General features: G+C 42.4%; 1 protein-coding gene across 2 annotated transcripts in view; it reads left to right on the top strand.

Moving 5' to 3' along the window:
• mbc (dedicator of cytokinesis protein myoblast city) overlaps positions 1-21463 on the top strand; it is an 81070-nt gene extending 59607 nt beyond the window's left edge. For both annotated transcript variants that reach the window (XM_089579032.1, XM_089579033.1), the window contains exons 34-43: positions 1133-1360; positions 2418-2756; positions 5213-5296; positions 7342-7473; positions 7712-7830; positions 8837-8866; positions 12444-12690; positions 15104-15203; positions 18685-18917; positions 20199-21463. In XM_089579032.1, the coding sequence (XP_089435158.1) occupies positions 1133-1360; positions 2418-2756; positions 5213-5296; positions 7342-7473; positions 7712-7830; positions 8837-8866; positions 12444-12690; positions 15104-15203; positions 18685-18917; positions 20199-20354 (1668 nt within the window). In that variant the 3' untranslated portion in view covers positions 20355-21463. The remainder of the gene's footprint in view (positions 1-1132; positions 1361-2417; positions 2757-5212; positions 5297-7341; positions 7474-7711; positions 7831-8836; positions 8867-12443; positions 12691-15103; positions 15204-18684; positions 18918-20198) is intronic.
• The last annotated feature ends 4954 nt before the right edge of the window (positions 21464-26417 follow it).

Raw genomic sequence — 26417 nt, 5'->3', positions numbered from 1 at the left:
GGAACTGTTTCTGAAAGTTTTTTTGTAGCCATTCGACTATTCGACCTTCAGATAATTCGGACCTTTTTTTCACCCCCTTGAGGTCTTAATTAATGTGGTTTTACTGTATTGGGAAACCAGCACATTATTGATTACTTTTTTTTCAACTGCGCTTGCGTAAACATATATCACTGCCTTTCACCCATATTTTATGTTGAGTTAAAGCTTTTAGCTACATTTGCTGAAAGAAATAGATCCAAAATAGTACTACTTCTATGCATTGATATCCATAAAGCAAATCTCATTTAGTTTTGGATTTTATTAAGGTGTACTACTGATAATTCAAGCTTCTGATGATTCAAGCAAAAATCTCAGGCCCCTTGATGAATTTATGAGAGTCTAGTGTATACAACTGTCCCATTTATTTCGTTTTATTTTTTGTTACCTGTCGCAAGATAACCAACAAGCTCAACTGTCTACTCTTGCATGAGCAGGGCAGTAGTCTGCAATCTGCAAACTAAAATAGCAAGAACATTGGATGCATCCAAAATTCTTATGGACAGTGTTAAATATAATGTTGGCCATCAGTTAGGTTGCTGACCTATTCCTTTGTGAAGTGCACAAAAAGATGGTAATGCCTATGTTGCCTTGCTATATGAATTGCTGCCCTTCTAGAATTTCTTTTGGTGCCCATGTCCCTTCCGCATGGTGAAACATGGCCAGAAATTGACATGTAGCTGCATTCATTACTGTAGGCAGTTAGCTTTTGTTAATGTTGCATGCTGTTGCAGTCTATTATGAAGGCAGCAGCCTGTTTGGCCGGGGTAACTCCTACTTAACTCAGTGGAATTCACACGGGATCCTAATAGAATAGATTGACAACAAGTAGAACAGGTAACAGTGTTTTTCAGTGCATGTTGGTTTTTTTTTTTTTTTTTTCATTTTGTATAGGAGTGTGCAAACATTCTGAAGTTTCGAGCTACAGTATTCGATTCAGTTTGGATCACACACCCCTAATTTTGTGGCCACTCACCTGGCTTTAAATAAGTGCACACCAGGTCATATTACTGTAGTGTAATGTTATAGGCTGTGTATGCTAAAGGTTTCATTTTCTGTAGCGCTAACATACATGTCCCAAATGCTTGCCTACCAGGTTTTTGTGTACAGAGGGAAGGAGTACGAGCGATTGAGCGACTTCAGCACCAGGCTGCTCAACCAGTTTCCCAATGCACTGCTGCTGACCAAGTTGACCATTCCTGGCAAAGATGTCACTGAGTCACAGGCCCAGTACCTTCAGATAAACAAAGTGGACCCTGTGATGAACAATCCTCACCGCTTCCAGAATAAGCCTGTGCATGAGCAGATCCTCAAGTACTACAGGGTAAGGCTTCTGTTGAAGGGTGTGTGGGATGAAGGGAGTCTTATAGCTAATGTGTTCTTTGGGTCTTGTAATCCGTTCACAAAATGTAGACATTAAGGTTTGCAAATAGGTAGATGCATTTGCAGTAGTGCAGCCATGCATGCCCTGTAAATAGCATTCTCTCTCTCTCTTTGTTTTTTTCCTGTGACGTATTTTTTAAATGTAACAGCCTTACGCTATGTAGCGTTGCGCAGTCATGGTGGAACATAAAAAGTTGGAAGACTGAAAGCTAATGAAGTGATATGAATGCTGTTTGTCTTTTAGAACTGTTAATAGACCTCTTTCAAGCCCCAACATCAGGAATGCATGGCAGTGCTGTTGTTGACAGCATGTTTACCAGTACATGCTTATGTGCATCCTTCCGCAGTAGTGTAGATGGAATGAGTGTGAGTGAAACATGAGCAGCATATACATGAACTTGACAAGTTGAGTTTGTCAGGTAGAGAAGCGGTTAGCGGGTCCATGCAAACGCTGTTGAGTCTGGGAGTCGTAGTTCAAGTCCAGTCAACTTGACGGCAAGGGGTGGGTTGACTCACAGACCCCCTCTGCAAATTGCACTTGATTCCCTTTCACACCTGAAGAAGGGATTTTCTGCAGGGTAGAGCAGAAGTGTAGCAGCTGGCAGGAGTCTGTTTACCACCCAGGCGGTCAGGCCTTCCTGGGGCATGCCGTGACTGTTGCCTGACTGGTATGGAGTTCATGTAAACGAGGCTATGGAACATGCACCATGTGCTCTGCCCAAATGTGCCTCACCAATCTTTGCTTACCGTGATGTTACATACATTTGTTTACAAATAGGAACCAGGTCTGTGGGAAGGAAAATGTATAAATTGAGTTTGTTTTTGTGTTTCTGAAATTGTGCTGTCTTGAAACATGGAAATGAGCTTTCTTGCTTTACATTCAGTATATTCATGAGGATGACTGCTGTCCTGAGCACACATTATATTTCACTGTTGCTTTAGTGTCTTTCCTATGTTTGGTTGTTGAGAAGCATCACTAAGGCCTCTTTCTTGTTTAGGTGAATGAGGTGAACAAGTTCACCTACTCGCGCCCTTTGCGGCGAGGTGAGAAGGACTCCGACAGCGACATTGGCAACATCTGGCTTGAGCGGACCACCCTTGAGACTGCTCATAAGCTGCCTGGTATTCTTCGCTGGTTTGTGGTGGTCAAGACACACACTGTTGAGGTCAGCCCACTGCAAAATGCCATTGAGACCATGGAAGCCACCAACACCAAGATTAGGGACATGGTGCTGCAGTACAGGGCTGACGCAAGCCTTCCACTAAATCCACTGAGCATGTTGCTGGGAGGCATTGTTGATGCGGCTGTCAATGGAGGCATTGGCAATTACGAGAAGGTATGGGCTTAAAGTCAACAGGTTGTCATCTTTTGTCTTGTGCCATTACAAAGTGCACTGCAAATTTTAAAATTGCAAAAAAAAAAAAATTCTGGAGCCCTTCACTATGGCGTCCCTCATAGCCTGAGTCACTCTGGGACATTTAATCCCGTAAACTAAACCTAAAATTGCATGCATCATGTTCATTCAACAAAAGGCACTTCCTGTAAAGGGATGCACAGATTCTGATGCTATCACATTGGCAACATGTAGTGTAATTACGTGTAACATGTAGTGTAATTTTTAAAATTTTTTAGTGCAGTGTACTATAATTAATTGGAGCCGGTACAAGCAAAATCACCTCCAGTTACCCACTGGTCATATTGACGGATGTGTTGGAAATTTGCAACAAATTTCTAACCCTTTGTTCAGTCAAAGTACTGTGAAACCTTGTTGATATGTTCCCATTTCATATGATTTTTTGGTTTGAAATGGTGAAAATTGCGGGCTGTAATAATTTCCCATAGTTACATTATTTTTCTTGTGGTTAATACATTTTTGGATAACATTATTTCCCGGCTACAGCATTCAAAATTTGGACAAATTCTGGTTGTATGTTACGCTTAGCGGCCGACCGCACATGTGGAAACATGCGAGTGGGCTGAACCTGGGGGCACACGACGTTTGAAGTGCTGGAATGCAGTGGCAATCTCTCACCATGGTGGCTTCTCTGTTGTGCCTAGGTGCAAATGGGCGAAGCTTAAAAAAAATGTGCTAAGATGAGCGGGTCATTCTCGCGGAGACATGACTGAAAGAGGAGAAACAGTGGCTTCTTCACAGTGCCCAAGGTCAAGGGGTGAAGCATCTGAGAATTACTACAATGTGCTTACATATGAGCAGGCCAGATCTTGAGTACACAGCATGAAGAGTTAGAGCACTGCAATAGTCAGCCGCCATGGTGGCTTTTTCACTCTGCATTGTTACAAGGGGCTGAAGCTTCTGAAAATGAGGAACAGGGACCAAATTACGGAATGCCCTCAATCTGAAGACAGTCTCAAAACGCCCTCAAAGCCCCGCTCCTATTGGTCGGCCCTTACCACGTGTTTTGGGACTGTATTCAGGCTGGGAGCGTTCCGTATTCTGGTCCGCTGGGATCTGGGGCCATAATTTGTTTTGGAGTTACTTCCGCACTCAGAGCAACGCAAATGTGGACTAAATTCTGCGAGCACTAAAAATGGAGCTGTTCGGACCTTGTGCCAAAAATGCTAATCGACATTTTCATGCATTGAAATTGTCAATAGGTGCCTTTGTACCTCATTCAACAGATACATTTTTCAAAATTAGGTGGTTGGATGGTTCGTTTTCCCGGACAATTTTTTTCCTTTCATTTTTTTTTTGTATCAGCAAGGTTTCTCTCTTTTGCTATGGTGGTTCATACTTTCTCTGAGTAGAGACCATAGAGACGAGTTCACAGTGCAGAAAGAACTGTTCATGCTTGCGCTTCAGGTGCAGTCAGTTACGATTCTTGAACATTGCCATTGCCACTTCACTGCTGATGTCTTACTAAAACCATGCAGCTCTGCTGATTCTAAAGCTTGCATCAGCTGATCAGGGGTTGAGCTTTCAAACCTGTTTGCACTTAAGAATAGTGGATGTCTCATCAGAGCCCTTACACTGGCCAGTAGTCACATCGTTAGCTACCTATAACGACTCGTTACTCACCATTTTTATTTGTGGGTGGCTTTGTGAATTCAACTGCTCATTAGCTACTGCTGGAAATGGCCTCTGCTATCCTGCTGGCCTTAGTGAGCTGTGCCATTTTTCAGTATATAGCAATATCCTTATCATGTCCTCTCAACTGCTCCTGTACTCCACTTGGTCACTTTTTTTTTGTTGTGGTTTACAGGTGTGGCAGGTAACAAATATGCTTGAGAGCATGTGGTTCAAGTTTACTGTGTTTATGAAAGCAGTCCCCATATCATCGACTGCGTATTTCTTTCTTGGTGCCTTTGCAATGACCAGTAGCACTTGTACCCTGCCCACTGGTAGCTGTTCTAGTTCATATTCTTCATTTTCGAATAAACAATGTATTTTTATCATAAAAAGCATGAACACCTGGTGTTAACTTAATGGTAGTAAGCTGTATGTCATGACTTTATCCTTTTTTAGGCTTTGAGTGATTGGTTTTCTATGACGATTATAAATAACTGGTCGATCGCTTCTCTTGCAATAAGATGGCTTCAGCCTTCAAACAAATGTCCGGGATTGGCTAATATATTGGATATTCTATGCATTTTCTCAAAAAGGAAACTGCACAAAATGGTATCATGGAAAGAGTTCCTTGCTGTGTCTGTTTACAAAGAATTGCTATTCATGACACACAAAAATGTGTGCTTGCTTGGCATGAGCAGGAGAACGTGTAATTTGGGAAACCTGTGAGTGTTGTTAACAATAGCTATCAACAATAAAATTTTCAGGCATTCTTCACTCAGGAGTTTCTGGACGCAAACAGGTCAGCAACTGATGGAATTAATAGACTGAAGGAGCTCATTGCCTGCCAGGTAAGACCGGATTCTAAAGTGTATTGTCGGCCTGTATTTGGAGTCGGCTTTTTTTTTTTCTTTTTTGTGGTTAGCCGGTAGTACGAATTGGGAGGGTAGACTTTTACGTGGTATATGGAAATCACAGTTTTTCCGATACAGATAGCGCGTTCCTGCAACGGAATTTTTTGTCCCAGCCCATTTTTTTGCTGTGCTCGGTTCATTCGAAAATCTTTCGTGGTCCCAATGACTTTGCTATAGGTGCAGTAATTAACAAGCAGTCTTAGGCACCAGATTGTAGGTTTACTGCTTTATTTGCTTCAGATGGTCTTCGGGTCTAACAGTTGAGCAGGTTTATATTTAATGTTTCCAAAATGTGTTTCTGGGTTTGTACTTCTGCTGCAACCACCCTGAAGTATGAACCAACTAGCTCAGTTGTCACTGCCATTGTAATGCTTCAGGGCATTAATTTTTCTATAATACTCGTGTTACACGCTAGCATTTTAGCTTATCTTTATGTGCTTTCTCCTTTGGTGCTAACTTCCAAACGCAATTGCATCATTATGGGCACTATCTTGGCACAAACAGCATCTAGTTGTAATTGAGTAGATGCTTATATATATATTGAGCTCTAAGTGTGACATATAGAAAAGTCTGCTTGTATACTGTATTCACTCCTATAGTAAGGTCGCACATTTTTCTGTTTGTCAAAATGTGAATTTTTACTAAGATCTTACTCCATATAATGAATGCACCCTCCAAAGCTTTCATAGTTTCTTGGGAAAAATATCGATTTTTTTGTGTAGAAGTAAATGTGGCATATACTTGCTCGTGATTAGTTATTATGCAGCTTGAAAAGTTTGGTGCTTTTAGATTCTTTTCAGTTTTCGTAGATATTTTGCAGCAGGTCACAAAACAAGAGCTACTAATCCTGAGTTATGTAGGGATCCTGGTTTGCGAGGAAACACTCAGGAAATCTCCTAGGTGATCTGTTGACGTGAAGTGACCCTGCTGTGTGGCTTAGCATTGCTCTTGAGAAAAAATTTTCACTTCTCATGGAAATAGCTGATAGTCTGTCATATCAGACTCATGCCCGTGGTGAGAAAATGAGCACCATCTCTCTCTCCCTCTCTATGTGGGTTGGGGTGGGTGTGTGCGGGAGAGAGGTTTGTCTAGCAGTCCTCAGCTATGATGCAATCTGAGGCACTGCATATATTTATGTTCGTCTGCCACTTAGTTTCGAGCTAAGTGCTGTGACAGTGCTGTATACATCCTTTCTTGTATGTCTCTACGCAATTATTTTTTTTTTCTGTCATTCTCATTTCTCTTTTTTTTTTTCCAGTTTTCATTTTGTCGTTTTTTTATTTCTTCCAGTATGTATAGCCTCTGAAAACGGCTTGTGGCCAAATCATGCCTTTTCTGATCATCTTTTCTCTTTGCTTTATAAATGCCTCCGATTGCAGGACTGTCCATGCTTTCAAACAATTGTCTTTTGTTAACACTTTGTTGTTTCTGTATAACCTTTGCCTATTGTCTCCATCTTATCTGCTGCACTAAATGCTTGATGTATGTACACAGAAACTTTTGTAGGTAAAACTTGCATAATTTAGTATTCCTCAAAATATGTGCTGTCACTTGCAGTGGTCGTTCACTTTCACTTCCACTTATTCATTCGAAAAATTGAAAGAAGCGCCTTCTTATTAAAGGTTTTAGAAGTTAAGCTTTGCTTTTTTTTCTTGGCCAGCAAATTCGACCTGTGGCATGCTTAGAACTTTAGCATTTTCACATGAATTCTGTGCTGGAAAATTGCCCAGTGGGGTAATTAAACTATAACTAGTTGCATTACCTGATTGTACCTGATTGTTTCTAAGACCATCGTTGGAAGGATCATCCATAATGAGGTTTGGTAGTTGTGTGCTGTGCTTACAATATGTGAATTAAATGGCTGTGTACTGATATCTTTCTGCAGAATCCTTCGAAAACATTCATTCTGTAGGTTACCCAGTGGTTGCAATACATTCATTCTTGATTTCACCTTTGTAAGGCATTGTGTGTCTTTGCTGCAGATACCACTTCTCGAAGCTGGCATTGAAATTCACAGGGATAAGGCCCCTGAAAGCCTTCAGCCCTACCACTCACACATGCAGGAGAAGTATCTGAAGCTTAAGGCACACATTGAAAAAACTTACGGCAAAGTGGTAAGTAAAGCTGGGAAATGTCGAAACAACTTGCCTTCAAGTGGAAAGCTGATTAGTCTAGATATTTGTGTGCGCTTGCCTGTGTCTGTAAGATTTGTTCACTAGATCAGAACGCTTTCTTTGTTTTATGCCTTTAAAAAGAAAGTGCAGTATCTGTTGCGAGTGTAGAAACGTGTACTATCACCATTTCAAAGTCTGCATTTTAATTTCAAAACCTGGGTGCCTCATTTCTCTGCAGCCCCCTCCTCCAGAGCTGAACGAACACCCCATACTTATTAGGCGATACAAGGTTGTGCCCATGTCTACTCAGTCGTCTCGTACTGAACGTACTGACAGTTCTGTTTTTGCACCAGAGAGGTAAGAAATGCTTGAGTGAGATTGAGTCTTGATAGTCAGTATTTTTGGCAGCTTACCTACGGGATTTGAATGTTTATTCAAAGCTTTTGTTGCATCTGTTAAGGGATATTCATCTTGAAATGTGCCAAGAATAGATGGGCTGTGAAATTATACCTTGTAGGCCTGCATGTAAAAGAGGATGTTTTTCAGGCTCTGGCACATGGAATTTGTTCTCGTATCATACATGAATCTGAACAGGTTTTTGACTTTTAAAGTGCACATTCAGATGTGGCTTTACACAGTTGTGGTTTTAAACGAAGGTTTGGGTTGCAAAGCTAGAAATTGTAATTAGAGGCTTTACATTGCATTTTTATGGATGAGGTCATAGTGTTTCTAAAGCCATTTTGAAAGATGCCTACTGGTTTTAAACCGTAAACTTCTAACTTCAGTTATTTGAGAACCCTTGCTTCTAGAGAGTCCTGTGGAATACTTCTGGCATAGAGTTTGGATACTGAAGTAGCACAGTGTAGTAGCCAGACACAGGAGCCCATTATGCAACTTGCGTATTGCGATAATGTTCCTGCAGTCCTCTGAAGGGCCTCTTAATATTGCATGTGCTGTACATAATACACTAAAGCTCACTGTCTGGTGTCATTGTGCCTTAAACTTACCTGATACAGCTCAAAACGGGGCACTTTATGCTATTTGTTCTTTGCCTGGCAGTACTCATTAAGATTTATTTAATGTGACCATATTCAGTAGAATTTGTACATATTTGGCTCTCCTTGATAACTGCAGCCCTGCTATTTTTGGTGCGCTTTTCTCACCTTACTTGTCCTAGCAGTGTAGACGTTATAGACCTTTTTGTGCGCTAAATGCGTACAGTTGTTGCACAAGCTTTGCTTCTAGCTGCAGACAGTGAGGAGGAGGTGAATTGTGTTGATGTTCACGGTCAGATGCAGGGCTTGTGTTCCCTCTAATTCTTATTTACTAACACTTGTTTTGCCTTTTTTTTTTTCTTTTGTAGCAGTAACAAGAAAACAGCCTCTATCTCCAGGTACTGCATATTTGATCTTTTTGTAGTTTGCTATAGTTGGATGCAACTATCCTTTGAAGAATTTTTTTAATTTTTTTTTTCTTCAGACCCCGCATACAATACAATGCACATTTGTCTTTTACGGAATCCTTAAAAAATGCATCACTTACGCACTGCGCTCCCACATAGTCAGCTTTTCAAGAACTGTGTAACAGTAACAGTGCTCTGAGCAGCCTTCCAAGTGGGTTGATTTGTCAAACCAGATTTCTGCTGCGAGCGGTCAAACAGCTCCCTAGTCTCCCGTGCTTTTCCATGAGGTTTTTTTCTAATTTTGATCGAAATATGCTTTCCATCATGCCGGTGTTTAACTAAATATACATCATAAGATGTTGTTGCGTGTTTATGTAGGCCCAGAGGCCCACAGTGAGCATAGAGAAACTGTTGGACCTATGGCTGCAAACTTTTCTATGCACATTCACGGGACCACCAAGCCTTTAAATATGTTATTTCGATTAACGCTGACTGGCGAAACTTTTGCTCTGGGTTATGACTATAATGCTGAGTGAGTGAAAAAGGCATTCATTACAAGCTAATTATGTTTTAATGTTATTGCACTGTAATTGGTAATTAGTAAAAGCAATTAGTAAAAGTGCCACTGCCTTATGTTTATCTTCAAGTATACATAACAAAAGTGACAAAGGAGATGGAAAGTGGGATTAGTACAGTAGAACCCTGTTGTAATAAACTCCAAAATAGTACAGTGAAACTGCGGTCCCATTTCACCTTCCATATATGACTGTACTTTCTTTTTTGATTATGGTAAAAATTTTAAAGCAATAGCTTAAAGGAGCCCGTTATGCAGAAAATCCAGCGTCATCAGCGTTGGCTGTGTGTTGGCCATGAGCGAAAAGCCATCGCTTTAAAATCCCAGATTGTTCAGCTGGCATGGCAGCTTGGCACAACTGATTGGTGTAGTGGCGCCGGCATTCGGTGGCCGCCAGTACTAAAACGCGCACCATCGCTGGTGGCAACGCTGTAGAAGACGAGACAAAGCTGCTGCTCAGCGCCGTCCATGTTCGCGACGAGCACACCCAGTGACCGACCGACCTTGACTGAAAGGATGTTCTTTTCTCCTGGCAGCATCGCAGATTTCATGTTGTAGGTCTGCATTTTACTCGTGCTCTTAATTACATCACATATTCGTGATGCCCGCTACATCTACAAAGTTATTGAGTCATAAAACACTTATAGTAAAGAGCGTCGGGCTGTGGCGACATATTTTTGCGGAATAATGACATGGCGGCATGCGCGAAGTCTAGGATCGCGAGGCAAACATTCGGAGTCAAATAGATACCAAAGAGGGTAAGACTGCGTTTTCTTTTTTTTTTTTAGGTGGCTTCACCACCAAGCTGTAAAGCTGCGTGGAGAAGCCAACTTTTGGAAGGCCTTGAGGTCATGAAACAAAGCGCTCGGCACACACAAAAAATGTAAAGCTGGCTAAGAATGTTGAAAGAAGGCAGTGCAGCTAGCTGAGAAAGGAGAGCCAGTAAAAGTGCAATGAGGTGTAGGGAAAGGAAGAAAAGGGGCGAACGTTTGCAGCACGGCAGTGCGAAGCACCGGGAGGTGGCGACACTGCGTGGGTGGTTTTGCTACACTCGACTGTGTAGCGCATGTTTCTTAGCTGTTGCCTCTTATATTATGCTAAGGTTGCCAGAGGCGGTGCCGTGTTCACGCAAAGCTTTCGTTTTCATGTGGAATCAAACTCATTTATATTCATAGCCGCTTTGTATTCGTGCAAATGCAGTACTTCCACAAGATGTAAACGAAAACATAACACAAAATCTCATAACAGAAAATAAATAATTATCGCATAAAGAGACGATAAGAGCAGAATGGAAGGTATTTCTGAGTGTCTTTTATAAATCAACACTCCGTGTTTAGCAAGTAGCCCAAGAGCATCCTCAGAGCCATGCCACCACCAATTATAAAGACCCTCCCTGACATAGTAAAGATTTTTGCCGGTCCAAGTTACTTTAGAGGGGTTCTACTGTAGTTGCATGTGCCGAGTAAACTTGCAGCTTTGTAAGAGTGAGTCCAAGGCAACAATACATAAGCTTGTGTATTGCCACCCCTGCCACGAGCTAGGTACAGTGCCAGGAGGCTTGCTATGCATTGAGAGTAAGCTCTTACTGCGTGCGTGTACAGCATTGAGCTAGTGGTCAGTACATGCGCAGCCTTGTCATCTTGTATTATATGTGTTATGCTGGTGCAGATTCTGAAAAGAAGTTCAGTCGGCTGGTGAATATCAGTGAAGAAAAAGACTGGTGTAATGCATGTGGCAAAATAAAAAATAGCGAGCTGACTGTAATTTTTCTAGAAATTTACTTAATTACTACTATGTCCCTTCAGTGCTGTGTTGCACATTTATGCATAGCTCAAGCTGCAGTTCATCGGCAGTTAATGGGAGTAGTAGTCATAAATTACGGCTTGGGGGAGTTTACATTGTACATGTTTTTAATCTTGCTTGAAATGGTATTGTGACTCTTCAGTTACTTTTAGGATATAAATGCACACATAAAGGCCTTACTTACCATGTTTGTGGCTTTATGGTCGTATCAACTCATAGACGTGTTGAGAACAGAGGAAATGATCGGGCAAGAAATTGATTCTTCGTGTCGTGCTTTTAATGGTTGTCCAGAAGGTTCATATTACCCAAAGTCAAAGATTGAACATGTTAGAGCTGGATATTTACAACTTTTTCACAACATTATGTGTGGGTTTGAAAGCAGCAAGGAAGTGTATGTCAGCACTTTACTGTTCTTGTATGTTGCAGCCAGGCTCACCAAAGTGATCACGTAAGCATGTAGCAGTCTTGCAAAAGCACGAATTTCATATTGGCATCCGTTTTTGAACATATAGGCATTGCTGTATTTTATGTTAAATGGCTGTAGTGCGCCTTTTATAAGGTTATGTTTAGTGCACCATTCTCACCATGCCCATCTTCTTTTCACGTCTGGGAAGCCTTCCATCTTCCATTTCTTGTCATCAATTTGGTACTCTTTGTCCAAATGCTGTATTCATTTGTTCAGAACAACTCTGATCTCGGAATCATTAGCTCTGGTTTGAGTTTTTTTATGGCATGAACGATGTTGCAGTGCATGTTCAGAATTCAGAAAGGTTTCCAGAGCCAATGAGTGTTGGAGGGACCTGTATAATTATTAAATAAAAACGGTCAAGTGAAAGAACAGCAATCTTGGCATGAAAAAACAATTAAAAAATTGACATCGATTATTAACAGAAACAAATGGGCAATCAAGTATCTAGAATTAAGTGTGAAGAAGAAAACAAACTAGTATTTTTAAACAGGCTTAGTGAACTGGACTCTGTAATGTAAGTTGGAAACTTACTCCAAATGGAAATTGCACATAAGGTAGCGGTCTGTTTGCCATAACAGATAACAGATAATCGAATGTGTTGGTTGCAGCTGCTTCATGGTAGCTTTACTGTCTTTGTCACGGGGTCATGGTGTGCTGTTGCTGATACAGTGTCGCATATTGACTAGTTGTGTCTTTCTTTTCTTTTTTTTTTTTTACCTCAGCCTTCCAGGTGTACCTGGAAAGCCACAGAGAGCACACGTGCCTTTTGTGAAGCAAAACTCAGTTGTGTCGCCACACAAAGCACATGGGAAGAAGAGCCGTGACAGCACAGGTCTCACGTTGAGGCGCAGCTCGGCTGTGTCTTTAAGTTCGCAACATGAGGAGAGGCCGTCCCAGTCCCAGTGGTACGACCTGCCATTGACAACTGAGAAAGGTTCAGAGGCACCCATTATTGAGCTGAATGAACAGGTAATCTCATGCTCACATAGTTGATCTTGATTTGTGCCCTTAGTTGTCTGCTGAAAATGGCAGATGACTAAGTTTTGAATCAAAATTTGCGACACTGTTTTGGGGTAGATTGCGTCGTCATTATAGATGTTAATGCTGTCTTTAGTAATTAGGTAGCAGACAAGTGTACTGAGTGAGTTTTGCAGAAACGGCTCATAGCAACATGACTAAACTGTGTACTGTTTCACTATGAAATCATTGTATGAAATGAATGACCTATTAAACTTTTCACTGCCACATTAATTTAACTTTTGGGAGGTAATGAATGCCATCTTCTGGTGACAAATTTTACATGGATCGTATACAGCAGTAAGGATTGTTTGGATTCTGAAGTGCTGTGCTCAATGTTGAGCAAGATGAAGAAAGAAAAAAATGCCGCTTAGTATAAACTTCCATTTTGAGAATATTTATTTAGTTCACTTGTGAACATTGCCCAGTGGCTACAATGTAAGGCAAAACAAGGCTAGTAACTTTCTGACTTATGCCTCTGTCACATACAGCCCATCAGTGACTAACAGGTAATATCTTTGTGTGAATATGTCAGCTGTGTTGAAGGGATAAAAATTATGTAGTAGTAAATGTTTTTGGAAGCATTGTCAACAGTTTCGTGTAACGCTTGTTTGTGTGATTCACGAAAAATGCCGTAGATTTATAATAATTGATGAATTAAATATGTGAGTAGTTAAAACGTGATGCGATAGAGCTTGCAAGAAACAGTACTATATTATACTTGCGTTTGCACGCACATTGTAGTGGTAGTATGAATTCTGATATTTACTTCAACATAACAATGGAAATAAAAGAAAGAAGTAGCCACAGGAGTTGGTATACCAGGTTATTTGCAAAGGCTTTCAGTCATATGTTATGCTCTTGGGTTCAGGGAATGGTTTGTTTGTGATTTTGGTGACAGTGATGACTAAGGACCCTAATTTTCTGCAGTGGGAAATTTTCAGTTCGCTTGAATTTAGAACGAAAAATCTGCAATATTTTGCGGGAAGCCTCTTAAAATGTACAGCCTTTCATGTAGCAGCGGTTGCCGTTCCGCTTTTTCTTGCCCCGCTGCACATTTCTGTGCCTGTTAGCCCTTTTCTTCCCTTCCCTGCTCTTTACGGCTCTTTCACAACAGCCCGCGCGGCCTTGTCTCCATATTTGTAGCAGCCCTTTCTCAGCAGTGCGTGCCGCGCACTTCAACTCGGTGACCAAGGTAGTTGAGAAGTTGGCTTTTCGTCACAGCTTACGAGCCTGGTGGGTGAGCTTGTTGTGGTTATCAGAAAGAACAGCAAGAAACAAAAATTTAATTTGCGCTACATTCGTAGCTTGGTTCCATATATAATGCAAGGTGCTCTCTGAAGCAGATGATTCAAAGAAACAACTCTTTATATGCATACAAATATGGTAATATTGCTTTCGAGAGGCGCCACTATCATGGTTCATCCCATGCTTGTTATAAGCACGAGTGTGCTGCCTCGTGCGATTGCTTGCTTGAACAGATGAGGGAACAGACATGTCAAGGCATCAGCAGAGCTTTGTTCTTTAATAGATTTTACGTTTCTAGAGAATTCAGACTATTAAATTAAACACATTGCCATCATTCTATCATTCCTACTCGTGTCCAAACGCAGTATCATTAAAAAAAAGGAGAGAATGTGACTGCTGACACACAGTTGCGCGAAAAATGCTGAAATCTGCTATTTTTCGCGGCATCATGTTAAACTAGGGGCCTTGACATTGTCAGTTGTTGGATGTTGATTTCTTCAGGTAATTAAAATGTTAAATACATCAGCATTATTGCTAGGACTGAAGCTAATAGCATTACCACATCCCCCTCTAAGCAACCAGCAAACAAAATGTATGTGCACAGTCTCTGTTGCAGGGGACCTTTAATCGATTGCCTTAAAATAGTGACATACATAAATGGACAGTTCACACCCATTAGGATAATACTACCTGGAGACTTCAGTGTACACAAGTGCTGCAGTGCAAGACGACGATGAAATCTGTTAGAAACAACCAGGAGGCAACACAGGCATTCGGAACTAAATCTTGAGATCCATTTCCTTATCCAGGCTGTAGTAGTAGTGCCTCACTGTCCCGTGGTAATTTTGCAGTGAACTCAGTGCTGTACAGTAACTTGTTCACCTGTCGTGATTATGGAACATTCTGGTCATCATTCGTTCTAAAAAAAAAAGGCATCACTTGTGCAGTAGAACGTTAATTCTCTATGCATGGCCGTGTATAAAGAGATGGTCTGTAGATGATTGAGCGATGATCATACGTATAGCCTTACAGCCTTACACTACAAGGCAACCAAAAATGATTTTGTCATGTACCCGATGGCACACTTCTAAGCATGCTTTCTTATTGTGCTCACCAGCTGACTCCCCATCGCCCCTTGAGGTCTGAGGCTGAAAAGAGGCACAGTAGACCATCCAGTGGCCAGTTCAAACTGCCCCCTTCAACACCACCATCTCAAGGTAATGGAAGGATTTGGGACAGTAGGCTCTGTGCAAGGCGTCATCACTCTGTTGAGGCCACAGTCATGTGCGTGGCATGCATAGCTTTTTGTTAGTTTAGCGACGTGGGGTTGTTTCATATCATCCGACAGGTAAAAAGCTTTCCCCCAGAATTTCATAACAAAAACAGAGCCTGCCAGTACAAGAGGTGCCACCATCACCTATTATGCATGTGCTTGTGTGGTATTGAAAGGTGTTTATTTAGCCAGGAAACTCGCAAACAAATGAACATATTTATCTTTTGTGCTATGACAATTAAATGTGCACCATCAGTGACAGTGTATGGATATGCAGCATCATGCGGCCAGCCACGTAGCAGCAGCACTAGCACTTCTTTTCTCTTAGTTTTTGTTGTTTTCATGCCTAGCACCATATTCTTCAAGCATCGATACGAAAGCCCTCTGGGAAAATCTAGTGTCACTCTCAGCTAGTGTACAGTACGGTCCACTGTTAAAGGGAACATGCGATCGCGTGGCCTCCGTGCTTCGCGGAGCTCTGCCACCGAGAATTTGTGGGAGTTGTCAGCACAAGATGCATGCGCAGTAAGCATGAAGGCTGGTCTTTCCACACATGCGCTTCATGCCGTCTGTTCTCGCTGCATCTAGGCAGCAGGGCTTCGTGAAGCGCGGAGGCCATGCGATCGCATGTTCCCTTTAACAGTGGACCGTACTGTACATTGGCTCTTGACATATGACATATTGTTTGGTGATGTGTTACTACGTGGGGAACGAAAGTCTGATTCATAGTTGATGTTAACGACACCTTGCTAACCTTGTGCACAAAATTTAATACCACACACAAATTTTGAACCAAGGTTACTTTTAAAGGCTTTCTTTTTTTTTTTTTTGATAAATTAAAGCATTCACAACTTTACTGACAGTCTTCTAAGCCAAGACACACATGAGGCACATTACCACCTCTCTGTCATACAAAATAGCAGATGATATCGTTCAATCTTATTGCACTTATTGTGAACTCAAAAACTGCTTTTTTTGGCAGCGAAATTCAGCATTGCATCAGTTAGCACCCATGTTTTCAGGCGTGTTTATTTTGATTCAAATCTAGTGAAATGACCACCATGTAGATATCCTTTGTGATGTGTGCGTATATGCGTGCTCAGTGCTTGTGTCTCTCTCTCATGAAGTCACTAGGAAAAATGTGGCATGTCACAGTAACAGGAACTGTTCAGGTTACAAATATTTGGTTCGAATAGTTAAACAAATTGAAATTTAAAGCTTCTAGATGCTTTAATATGTACCCATCCCCTTACTGCAAGATAGTATTTATTTCCACTCACTAGCATAGTTTTTAAACCTCACTTACAGTAAACATCTTAGTTTTTGTACCCTTTGCCCTTTGGTCACCCTGGTGCCATAAACCTGCAAATTCATTTATTCAGAATGCAAAAATGTGGTAAGACAAGTCTTCCCAGATTCTCCCAAAAAGTAAATTTCTGTACCTCTTGCATGATCCTAGTGAAATTTGGAGAGGCCGCTTATAGTATTGGCACTATAACCCCTAGAGACAAATGCCATGCTGCAAAGGCAAGATAACTGCTGGTCCTTAAGGGTAACGGAGTGGATTCCAAGAGAAGGCAAGCGTTGCAGGGGGCGGCAGAAAGTTAGGTGGGCGGATGAGGTTAAGAAGTTTGCGGAAATACGGTGGCCGCAAATGGCGAAGGACAGGGTTAATTGGAGAGACATGGGAGAGGCCTTTGCCCTGCAGTGGGCGTAGTCAGGCTGATGATGATCATGATGATGAAAAAATATGGCAAGCCAGTCTTCCCAGATTGTCCAAAAAAGTAAATTTCTGTACATCTTGCACGATCTTAGTGAAATTTGGAGAGGCTGCTTATAGTATTGGCACTAAAACCCCTGGAGACAAATGCCGTGCTGCAGATGAATACGTAGATCACAGCAGTGGCCTAGTGGTTCGTTCGAGCGTCTGCCTTGCATGCAGGAAGTGCAGGGTTCAATCCCCAGTGCCACTCGGTACCCACCAGTGGTACAGTGGATACAAGCTATCCCCAGGCCTGGTGCTTGGCTTCTGTGGGGTGAAGTACTTGGGAAATGGGTCTTTGACCCCACCTTGTGTATTAAAAATACCTTGTGCCATGGCGCCCTTTGGTCAAAGCTGCCCTTGTGCCATTAAAATTCAACATCATCACTGTAGGCTAACACATATACAAGTTACTATTTAGTGTGCATGGTTAGTTACAAAAAGTTTTGTTTGGAAATTATAGAAATGCACTGTTGTGTTTTTAGTGTGGCCGCAGAGTAGGATTTGCAGCTGTGCAGCCATTTTCTTTTATTTCAATGTTTTTTTAATAAGAAACAGTAGTGTAGAAGCTGCACTACCATTTTGCTACCTGCATGTCACCTTAAATATTGCAGTCTCCATTCAAAGAAAGTTAAAATTCAAAATCTGAGTGAAGAGTTGTGTGCTGTATAAAAGTTTCACCCCCAAGATCTCAATAATATTCAGTCTGTCTTGTCTGAAATGGAAAAAAAAAAAGTGTTCCCTAACTTGAACGCTTACAGAAGGAGTGCAAAATGACTAAAACGAGGTTTAGAGCTTCAGAAGTGACCTATATTAGTACTGTTTCTATTTCAGGTGCGCTACTCAAAGGAGCCCATATCAGGGCTTCTTTTTCTATGTTTTTCCGGGGTGGTAGCTTTGTTTTTGCTCTTCCTTCACCACTTTGCAATGCTACTTGCTACTGCTCATGCCCATGTGACACTTTGTGTTGTTTTTCACATTACTTATCTGCATCCATGACCAGCTTTGCTGGTGCACCTGTTGAAGCAGCACATTTATGCGAACACAGTCAAGTTGGTCCCATTTTTGTGGGCACCAGAGCCTCATGCTGATTACATTTTAGGAGGAGTATAATGTTTGTGTTGCTCATGGCAGTTTGGGAAACCACCGTCCTAATGATGGTAGTGACACTGCTGTTGGCATATTTGTCTTATATTGCGAGTGCTTTGGGTAAATCGAGTTTTCAGTGCTTCCAGTGGGCATGTGATGACTTGTTAAAAAAAAAAAACACGAATTTCTGCTTCGTTAGGTCATGGTTATGAATTGTGCTTGCAAATTATTGAATGCTTAAGGAACTCAAAACTGTTATAAAAGTGATAACATATTTTTTCGCTGAATATTTTAATTTCTTGCATCACACCTCCCCTCAAGTTGCCGAAAACTAGGGATTGTTGCAGACTTTGGGCACTTAAGTACCCACCTTAGTACTCAGCAATGCAGGGAAACAAAGAAAGCAAGCTAGCATTCGTGACCTTCCATTTCTGTACACACTGCTCGACATTTGGGGTTCACCTTTTTGCAGCTCACGTTCACGACACTTAGTGAATGATGGTCGAGTTGTGAAATGCTTGCCCATGCACTGTGTGGATTGACTGTCTGTCTGCTTGTGATGTGCATTCTGTAGCAGGAACTGGAGGAGCGACTACACCAAGCTTGGCTACTGCTATAAGCTTCCCCATGTTTCCAGCCAGCTCCATTGGGCCAGCTTGCTCGCCAGAACCTCCGCAGGAGGTTGACAGGCCACCACCTCTTCCTCAGAAGCAGGCTTACGCTGATTACACCAATGTGACTGAAGATACTCCAGTGTTACCAGCACGCAAGCCTTCCCTGAGCATTCCTGGCATGACCAAAAATAGAGTGAGCAGGACATGTTCATTTCATACTTCTATTGAATCTCAAACCCTTGTATCCAGGCAGAGAGCATGGTATAAGCAAGTGCAAATGTACCGTATAAACGGGTGTAAGGGCCGCACTTTTTTTTCGAGATTCAGGGGCCAATTTTCGGGGTGCGGCCCATACACACGACGTACGAAAAAAAAAAAAAATTTTTAAAGCAAAAACACACCAATCAGGGAATGAGCAGCATTTATTCTATGTTCAATCGTCACTCGCGAAGTATTTCGACTCTGAGCTGGTGCTGTGCTTTGGTGCACGCTCATCTCTAAGAAGCCGCGCAGCATGTCCGCTGTCAACGCGTAGCCGTTGCTCCGCATTTCCATCACATAGCAGAGCAGCTCTTCTTGCAGTTCGGGAAACTCGCACGGCTCGCCTCGTAAAGCGCGCTTTTTGCAGCTTGTGTTCCTCAATGCACCCTTTTGATAGCACGATCATCGGACGCACTTCTCGGCCACATCGAATTCCCTGTCCGCCGCACGCTTGCCGCGTTCGAGAGTTAACTCCCAGCCGTGTAGCTGATAACGTGCTTGCCCATCGTGCTAAAACTACATTACTCGGCGGCAGCACGCGAAAGCCACAACAGCTACGGCGACCGCGCCCACACGCCATAAAAGTCTGGAGCTGGCGATACTGACGCCGATGTGGATAGCGGGAAGTCGCACGGCAGAAAAAAATTGACGATGATGATGATGGCTTTGGCCTCGGGCGCCATCCATGGACGGTTTTTGGAAGCTCTTGTGCGCGTGCTTGGCCTCCACGATCAAGCGCTCCGCGATCGAGCGCACCGTTGTTTGCAGCCGAAGCCGATCGCAGAGACCATGGCGCGTGCATTTAGAAGGCTATACCCGCCTGGGTCATGGAAAGTTCGGGTGCGGCCCTTACATGGATTTATTTTTTTTTTTAAACATTTCCTTCGGGAAAACGGGGTGCGGCCCATACACGGGTGCGGCCCTTACACACGTTTATACGGTATTTTCATGCTGCGCTTTTAGGTACACACTGGTGACACAGTGGGTACAAGCTTTCCCCTAGCCTGGTGCTCCGCTTCTCTGGAGCTGAAATGCTGGGGAGATGGGTCTTTGACCCTGCATTGAGTAGACGAAAACACCTTATGTCGTGGTGCTCTTTGGCCAAAGCTTCCCTTGCAATAAAAATTCTTGCTGCTCCTGCAAGTGCTGCTATGATCTGTGCTGATGGTGACACAACAAACATAAAAATGCATATTAAAACTTTTTGTTTCAGCCACAGCCCCCTCTGCCTGCCAAGGAGGGTAGTAAGGAGGGAACACCAGTATTGCCGAAGAAACCTGAAAGGCCACCTACAAATCGAAATTTAAGCTTCCCCCAGGACGTCACAAAAAAGATGACACGAACCGCATCTGAGGCCACAGAAGGTTGACTTCTGTGTGCAGAGGGAAGTGGGCTCAGTATGCTCCCCTTGTGATGTGCTAATTTCAGAGAACTCACTGCATTTTTTGACAAACATCATTGTTGGCATACTGTGTGAACCAGATTTTTTAAAGGTTTGTGTGTGATGGCAAGACTACATTACTAGGCATCCATGTGAAGTCCAGAAGCTTAATTTTTATTTAGGCAGGCTTGATTTTAGTTACTTACTATTGTGGGGAATTTTGTTCGGAAAGTTGCTGCTACATTACATTGATATAAATAATTGCATGGCACAAATGACAGTGTTCATAGAACCAGCTATGTGTATGCATACCAGCTTTGATCTCTAAATGTGCCAATGCTTGAACAATCCTGCTGTGTTTGAGTACGCTGTAGAAACTTAACCACTGCTTTACAATTGTGTCCTTCTATTGTGTGCATCATTGTGCCTGTCATCGCTGCATATTTGCTCAAGGTCATGCTTTGCTCTGATATATATAGTGTAGTCGTACATAATACCTGTGCATATATCATTTTAAGCATCCTTGATTTTACACTACATGAAATGGGCATGTTTTATGTTTTACTGTTGATTGGTATTATTTTACCGGTACCGTCTTGCCAAGCTTGCTTTGCCTGAATGTTTTTAGTGGTTACTGCCCAGTACAACCATAACTGTAGCTCATGTATATATTTACAGCCACAGAGCTTACTGCTGTGAATGTGGAGATGTGTAGGTACACTATTCAGAACTTAAAAGTGGATGCATGTTTTCTTATGAGCAAAGATTTAGACGTATGCAGCCTTATGGTTTGCATTCCAGTTGTTTTTTATATGTTTATACCTGTGAACTAAAAAGAACCTTATATATAATGTACGCAGACCATTTTGTCTGTAGAGCATACCAATGTCGTATTGTCTAGCTGTTGTGCACGTTTTTAACTATCACATTGCACTTCTGTGCAAGCCTCTTAAAGCTTTATTTGTGCATAAATTTTACGTGTAATCCAGGCTTGCAATTTGTACAGGAGCCTGCTCGACATTGTCTTGTCATTGTGCATTCCTGTATCATGTGCTTCTGCAGACGCAATACTAGTATTAAACCTGCATTACGAATGCTGTCGTGTGCTATGACTTGAACTACTGAAGAATTCATAAAACTGTTCATATATACAGTAGACTCCCATCAAAGGGGCTCTGAAACACCTTCTGAGGAGAGTACGCAAATTTGCTCAGTCACTACATTCTCTCGTCATGAACAGCTGAGCCAAATAATACACTTCTACATGCAGCTGAGAACCCACAATTGCGCGCAAAAGTTGGAGAGTCCTTTCCGGTGGCTTTTTCATGCTCGCACCCTCCTCCGTTGCCCGTTTCTGCGTAATTCTGTTCAGAGATGCTATTGGAGAGATTCTTTCAGGCGTCAGGCAGCTACCATGGCCGTGGCCAATCAGCAGCATCGCCCCAGAAGGTCAGGTAGCTCTGCCCTCACCGACCTTCGAGCATATAAAGGGACGAGGAGAGGGAAGGGCGCTAAGACGCCTGCTGCAGAAGGAGCGAGATGCACGGCTACCCTGTTGGGCACCTTCGAAACGCTCACTTCACGCATAGTGCAATAAATGCTCTATTTGCTATTATCCCTTTGAAAGGCTATTTTATTGTTTTCAAGTAACTTGTATATGGACACACCTAGCATGCTCGCATAACTTTTTTGCGGGCACTTCTGTGGAGGTGAGTTTCTGATAAAATGAACATATATTCTGGTCCCGTCAAGTCTACCTTAAAGGGATTTTACTGTATACAGTTAAGGCTACATTTTTTCAGTGTGTTCTTGCTTTCAGATGATGCATGAAATATTACTAAACATTGCGAGAGAATACAGGACAGGACACAAGAAGACACGAACAACGCAAGCGCTTGATCACCATCTGAAATGCACCCGCACTCGGTAAATAATCTGCAATTAAATTTCTTCTCCCATGTAGTGTTAGTTCCAGTTTCAGCAGTTAACTGGTGGTTTCTACATCACAAGAGGCACACAAAAGCTAATGTAATAGATATTTGTTCACTCACTGCCATGCAGACTTCTGCAGTAGGCTAGCATAAGAGTTGGAGTGAAATAAAACGACAAAGCAGTGATTATACTTCAGTTTTTGAGTGGCCAGTGTGATCTCATACCTAGAGATGTGAAGGCCTGAAAAAAAAACTGCAATTTTGGAAAAAAACCGGTTTTTTTCGTTTTTTTCAGACGAGGAAAAATGGAAAGAAACATCTAAAATTTCACAATGCAATTTCAAGGATTTATAATTGCTTGCTTTTAGTTTAGGCTTTTGATTTTGCTTTGAAAACCATTGCAGTGTGCATAGCTGAACGATTGGAGAGCAGTCGTCATCGCCGGTGCCAGGTAGGGCTTTTAAAACGTTCGCGCTGCGAGAACGCAGGTTGAAGGCCAGGTCACATATAAGATCCAGGCTTGACTTAAAAACACACTAATACTTGAACTCACGGCTCAAGTAGAACAAAATAGCTGCAAATTCTACAGCGCGGCACACACGGCATATATAACATAGGCTGGTGTGCGCGTAAGCGGTTTTAGCCAAATACAAGCCTAGCTTCTTGATTTCCAACGTAGCAGAGTAGAGGACATCCGCAGGAATTTGATCCAGGACGGGGGTCTGGGACTCAGCGATGCACGTGGCCCCATCTACCTGGTGGCAAGGCCTTTGCACCAACCAGCCGCTAACTCGTCTGGCTTGCCGACTGCTGCAGATACCAGAATCAACCGCCAGCTGCGAACGAAACTGGTCACGTTTTGGAAACGTGCCAACAAGGATTCTCAACAGGCTTTCAGGGGAACGCGTTCGAAAGCTTGTGTATGGGCACTCGAACCTAGCTGTGGACACAACTTCAGGCCATGCTGCTGCGCGTAGTGCCGCATCCAGCGACAGTGACTCTGAGTCTGATATGGAGTGACTTATAGATCAGTTTTCATGTTCCCTTTCTCAGTGCAATAGAACAAGAAGTTCGTTCCACAAATATGATATTTTTATCTCCATATTCGCCTGAAGCGCAAATCATTATCTTCTCGGTGCAATAGAACAAGAAGTTCGTTTCACAATATGACATCTATAACTGCATATTCGACTGAACTTCGGAGAACTATTATTGATTGTGCTGTTGCAAATAAATCGGTTTTTGATACGTTTTGCAAAATTTCCATTTTTTCTTGAAAAAAACCCGAAAAAAATGGTTTTTTTCACGCCATTCAAAATTTCTTGAAATTTTACATCTCTACTCATACCTGCTTGTAATGTCGCAACCACCAGATGCTAAAAACCATAACTGAAAGTGCATGATAGAAATTTGATTATGAATTATTTACCGAGGACACGCAAATTCCACGTGGTAACCCTTGTTACTGTAACATGCATCATTCCAAAGGAAAAAACGAAAACTTTGGTGTCTGTTTCAGTAAAGAATTACAGTTGGCCAGAAATTGAAGATGGCTTTCCATGTTGTGCATCTGTTGTACCCCAAACCTTTTTTTTTGTGTGTGTGTGTGAACCTCTTGCAAAGCTTGTACAAAATTCATTCAAATGCGCTGGGTTTATGCAGTTTCACAATTAGGCAGTTGTTACACTAACCCTATAATGACCAAATTATGAGAGTAAGAACACAACTACCACATTATAAAAGCTAATGCAGCAATACCGAAAACCTAAACTCAAATTCCTTGCTGCCATTTTATTTTGGAAATCTGTGAGTAGTGTACTCGCGACACTGGGCATCAAGTCCATTTCTCACAACTAGCACTGGTTATGAAGAGGACCAACAATTAGGGTTTCATTTTTAATGAATATCTTGCAAATTGGTGTGTTGTACTTGCTTAGACAGAGGTGCACATTGCATTAGTAATAACTGAAATCTACTTGGCCACTGCAAAGCAATCGCTTGCAACTTGCTACAGTGGCACTTCGAAGGTCTCTGAGCAGTCTGCTCTAGACATTCTTTTCCAGATAGTGCGAAAACCAAACAGTGGCATATTGGCTTTTAACGTGACAGCATTAAGGTTCCAGTTGTGTAAAAAACCCGGTGTCGTCTGCGTTGTGAGCAATAAACAGGATGGCACAGGACGGCCTAGGTGGCCAACCCCCGGAGAAGCAACCTAGGTCACGTGACCTTCCAACGGATTGTGAGCAAACTAACCATCCTGGAAGGTAGCGGTTAGATTAATGGTTGATCGCGAGAGGTTGCTCGGGAAAAGCAACCCGAGTCTCACAAGCCCCACCGGTGGCAGCACCTGCCATCGCGGCGCAGAGGTGCATCCCTTAACCGCTGCACCATGGTGAAAGGAGTGGTACGAGGACTCTCAGAGACCTATGAATGTAGAGTTGAGAATGACCAATTTCGCATATATGGACTTTAACTCATTAACGCTATCGCATCATATCCTTACAGCAGGGCTTAAGTGCCCCTCCAATTTCGTCTCAGCCCTCCCTGGTGCTACAACTGCCTTATTCAATGACTCATCCCTTTGTAAAGCGCACATGCAGCCAAGGAACTTAATTACACCAGTTGGTTATATTTGAGGCATTTCGATGCACAAAACAGAAGCGTGGTACACACACTAGGCTTGCAACTGATGTTTTACTACAGAACAGAAGTATTTTTTGCATGCACTATCTTGCGCTGCTGGTGCCACCTCTCAGCTACAGTCATATCATGTGATAATAATGAAAAATGACAGGTCATCTAGAAGAAACATGTTGCGGTATTACTCAATTTCCACTGTTGCCTTTTTATCCGCTTTACTCATGTTTGCATGCAATATCGTGTTTCTTCTTGATGAACCGTCGTTTTTAATTTTATTGTGTACCATTACAGTAGAAATCTCTATGTTGCGAATCTCAAGGGGTCTCTAAAAATATTCGTATAATCCAAAATGAGCAGAATCCGTATGCAGAAGCATGGGAAATGCATTCACGCAGATCTGTTTATGGCTGAGAGGATTTATTTATGGCGCTGTGCCACCGCTTACTGTGCGAGGTGCCACGTGACTGCAATCGCGACATTGATGATGTAGGGGCCACGCACCACGCTCACTACTTGCGGTGCGTACCACGTGGCTGGCCATCGCGCATTGGCGATGTGTCAACAGCACTTGGTGCTGAAGGGTGCAGTCACAGCTCACGCGTTCCTATCACCCGAAGTGCCACAGGAGATTGGGAATTTGTATCAACAAGATTCTACAGAATTATCATGTGACATGACTGCAGCTGGTAGGTGGCACCAAGCGGCGCAAGCGAGTTTGTGTAAATACTTCCGTTTCGTGGTAAAATATCAGTTGCAAGTTTAGCATGTGCCTGCCCTTCTCTGTGTGCTTGTCTACTTTGCACTGGTCAAGGTGCTTTAAATGCACATGCAGGCTAGACCATCATTGTTGCTTTCACTTGGACAGCAGTTGTCACCCCATTTCTGGCAAAACGCATATCTGCAGCCATCTGGATCCGTAACATCTTGTGGCCATAATTATTTCATTAGGCGAAATGCAAATGTTTTTCCAGCACAGCGAATTTCAGTAAGTTTTCTGAACGAGAGAACAAGTGGCAGAAATGCCCACTGTCATGGTTTCACTACTGACAAGAAACCGGTAAGATAGTCAAAACATCCTTCAGGAGCACAAGCAATTTTTCGTGCGTTAAATCTTGCCTTATTCTTTAGCAACAGTTTCCACTGGATGGGAAACGAATCGTAGTATGCTGGCTGGCACTTGTGCATGCATGCCTCCTCTTGGTCCACACAGCTTCTTTAAAATGGTGCCATACATGCCTATTTATTAAAAAACGCTCCTTACAAGAACATATCGACATGGAAATCTGTCCCCAAGCTCTGTTTATAAATGAGAATTTGGCCCACATTTGAACCGCCGCTAATTTGGAACACTGGGCACTAACTCTTTCCTTGCTTCAGAAAAAAGTCAGTTTTGCGGCAGTGTGCTTAGAATACTTATTGAGCAATCGAACTAAAATATTTTGGCTTATCATAGGATAAGCATATCATTGGCAGTGTGCAT

Source organism: Amblyomma mixtum, chromosome 3, assembly GCF_055824585.1.
Source record: "Amblyomma mixtum isolate Tamu chromosome 3, ASM5582458v1, whole genome shotgun sequence".
Lineage (NCBI taxonomy): Eukaryota > Metazoa > Arthropoda > Arachnida > Ixodida > Ixodidae > Amblyomma > Amblyomma mixtum.
Note: the sequence above shows the minus strand (reverse complement) of the source record. Positions and strands in the feature narration are given on the sequence as shown.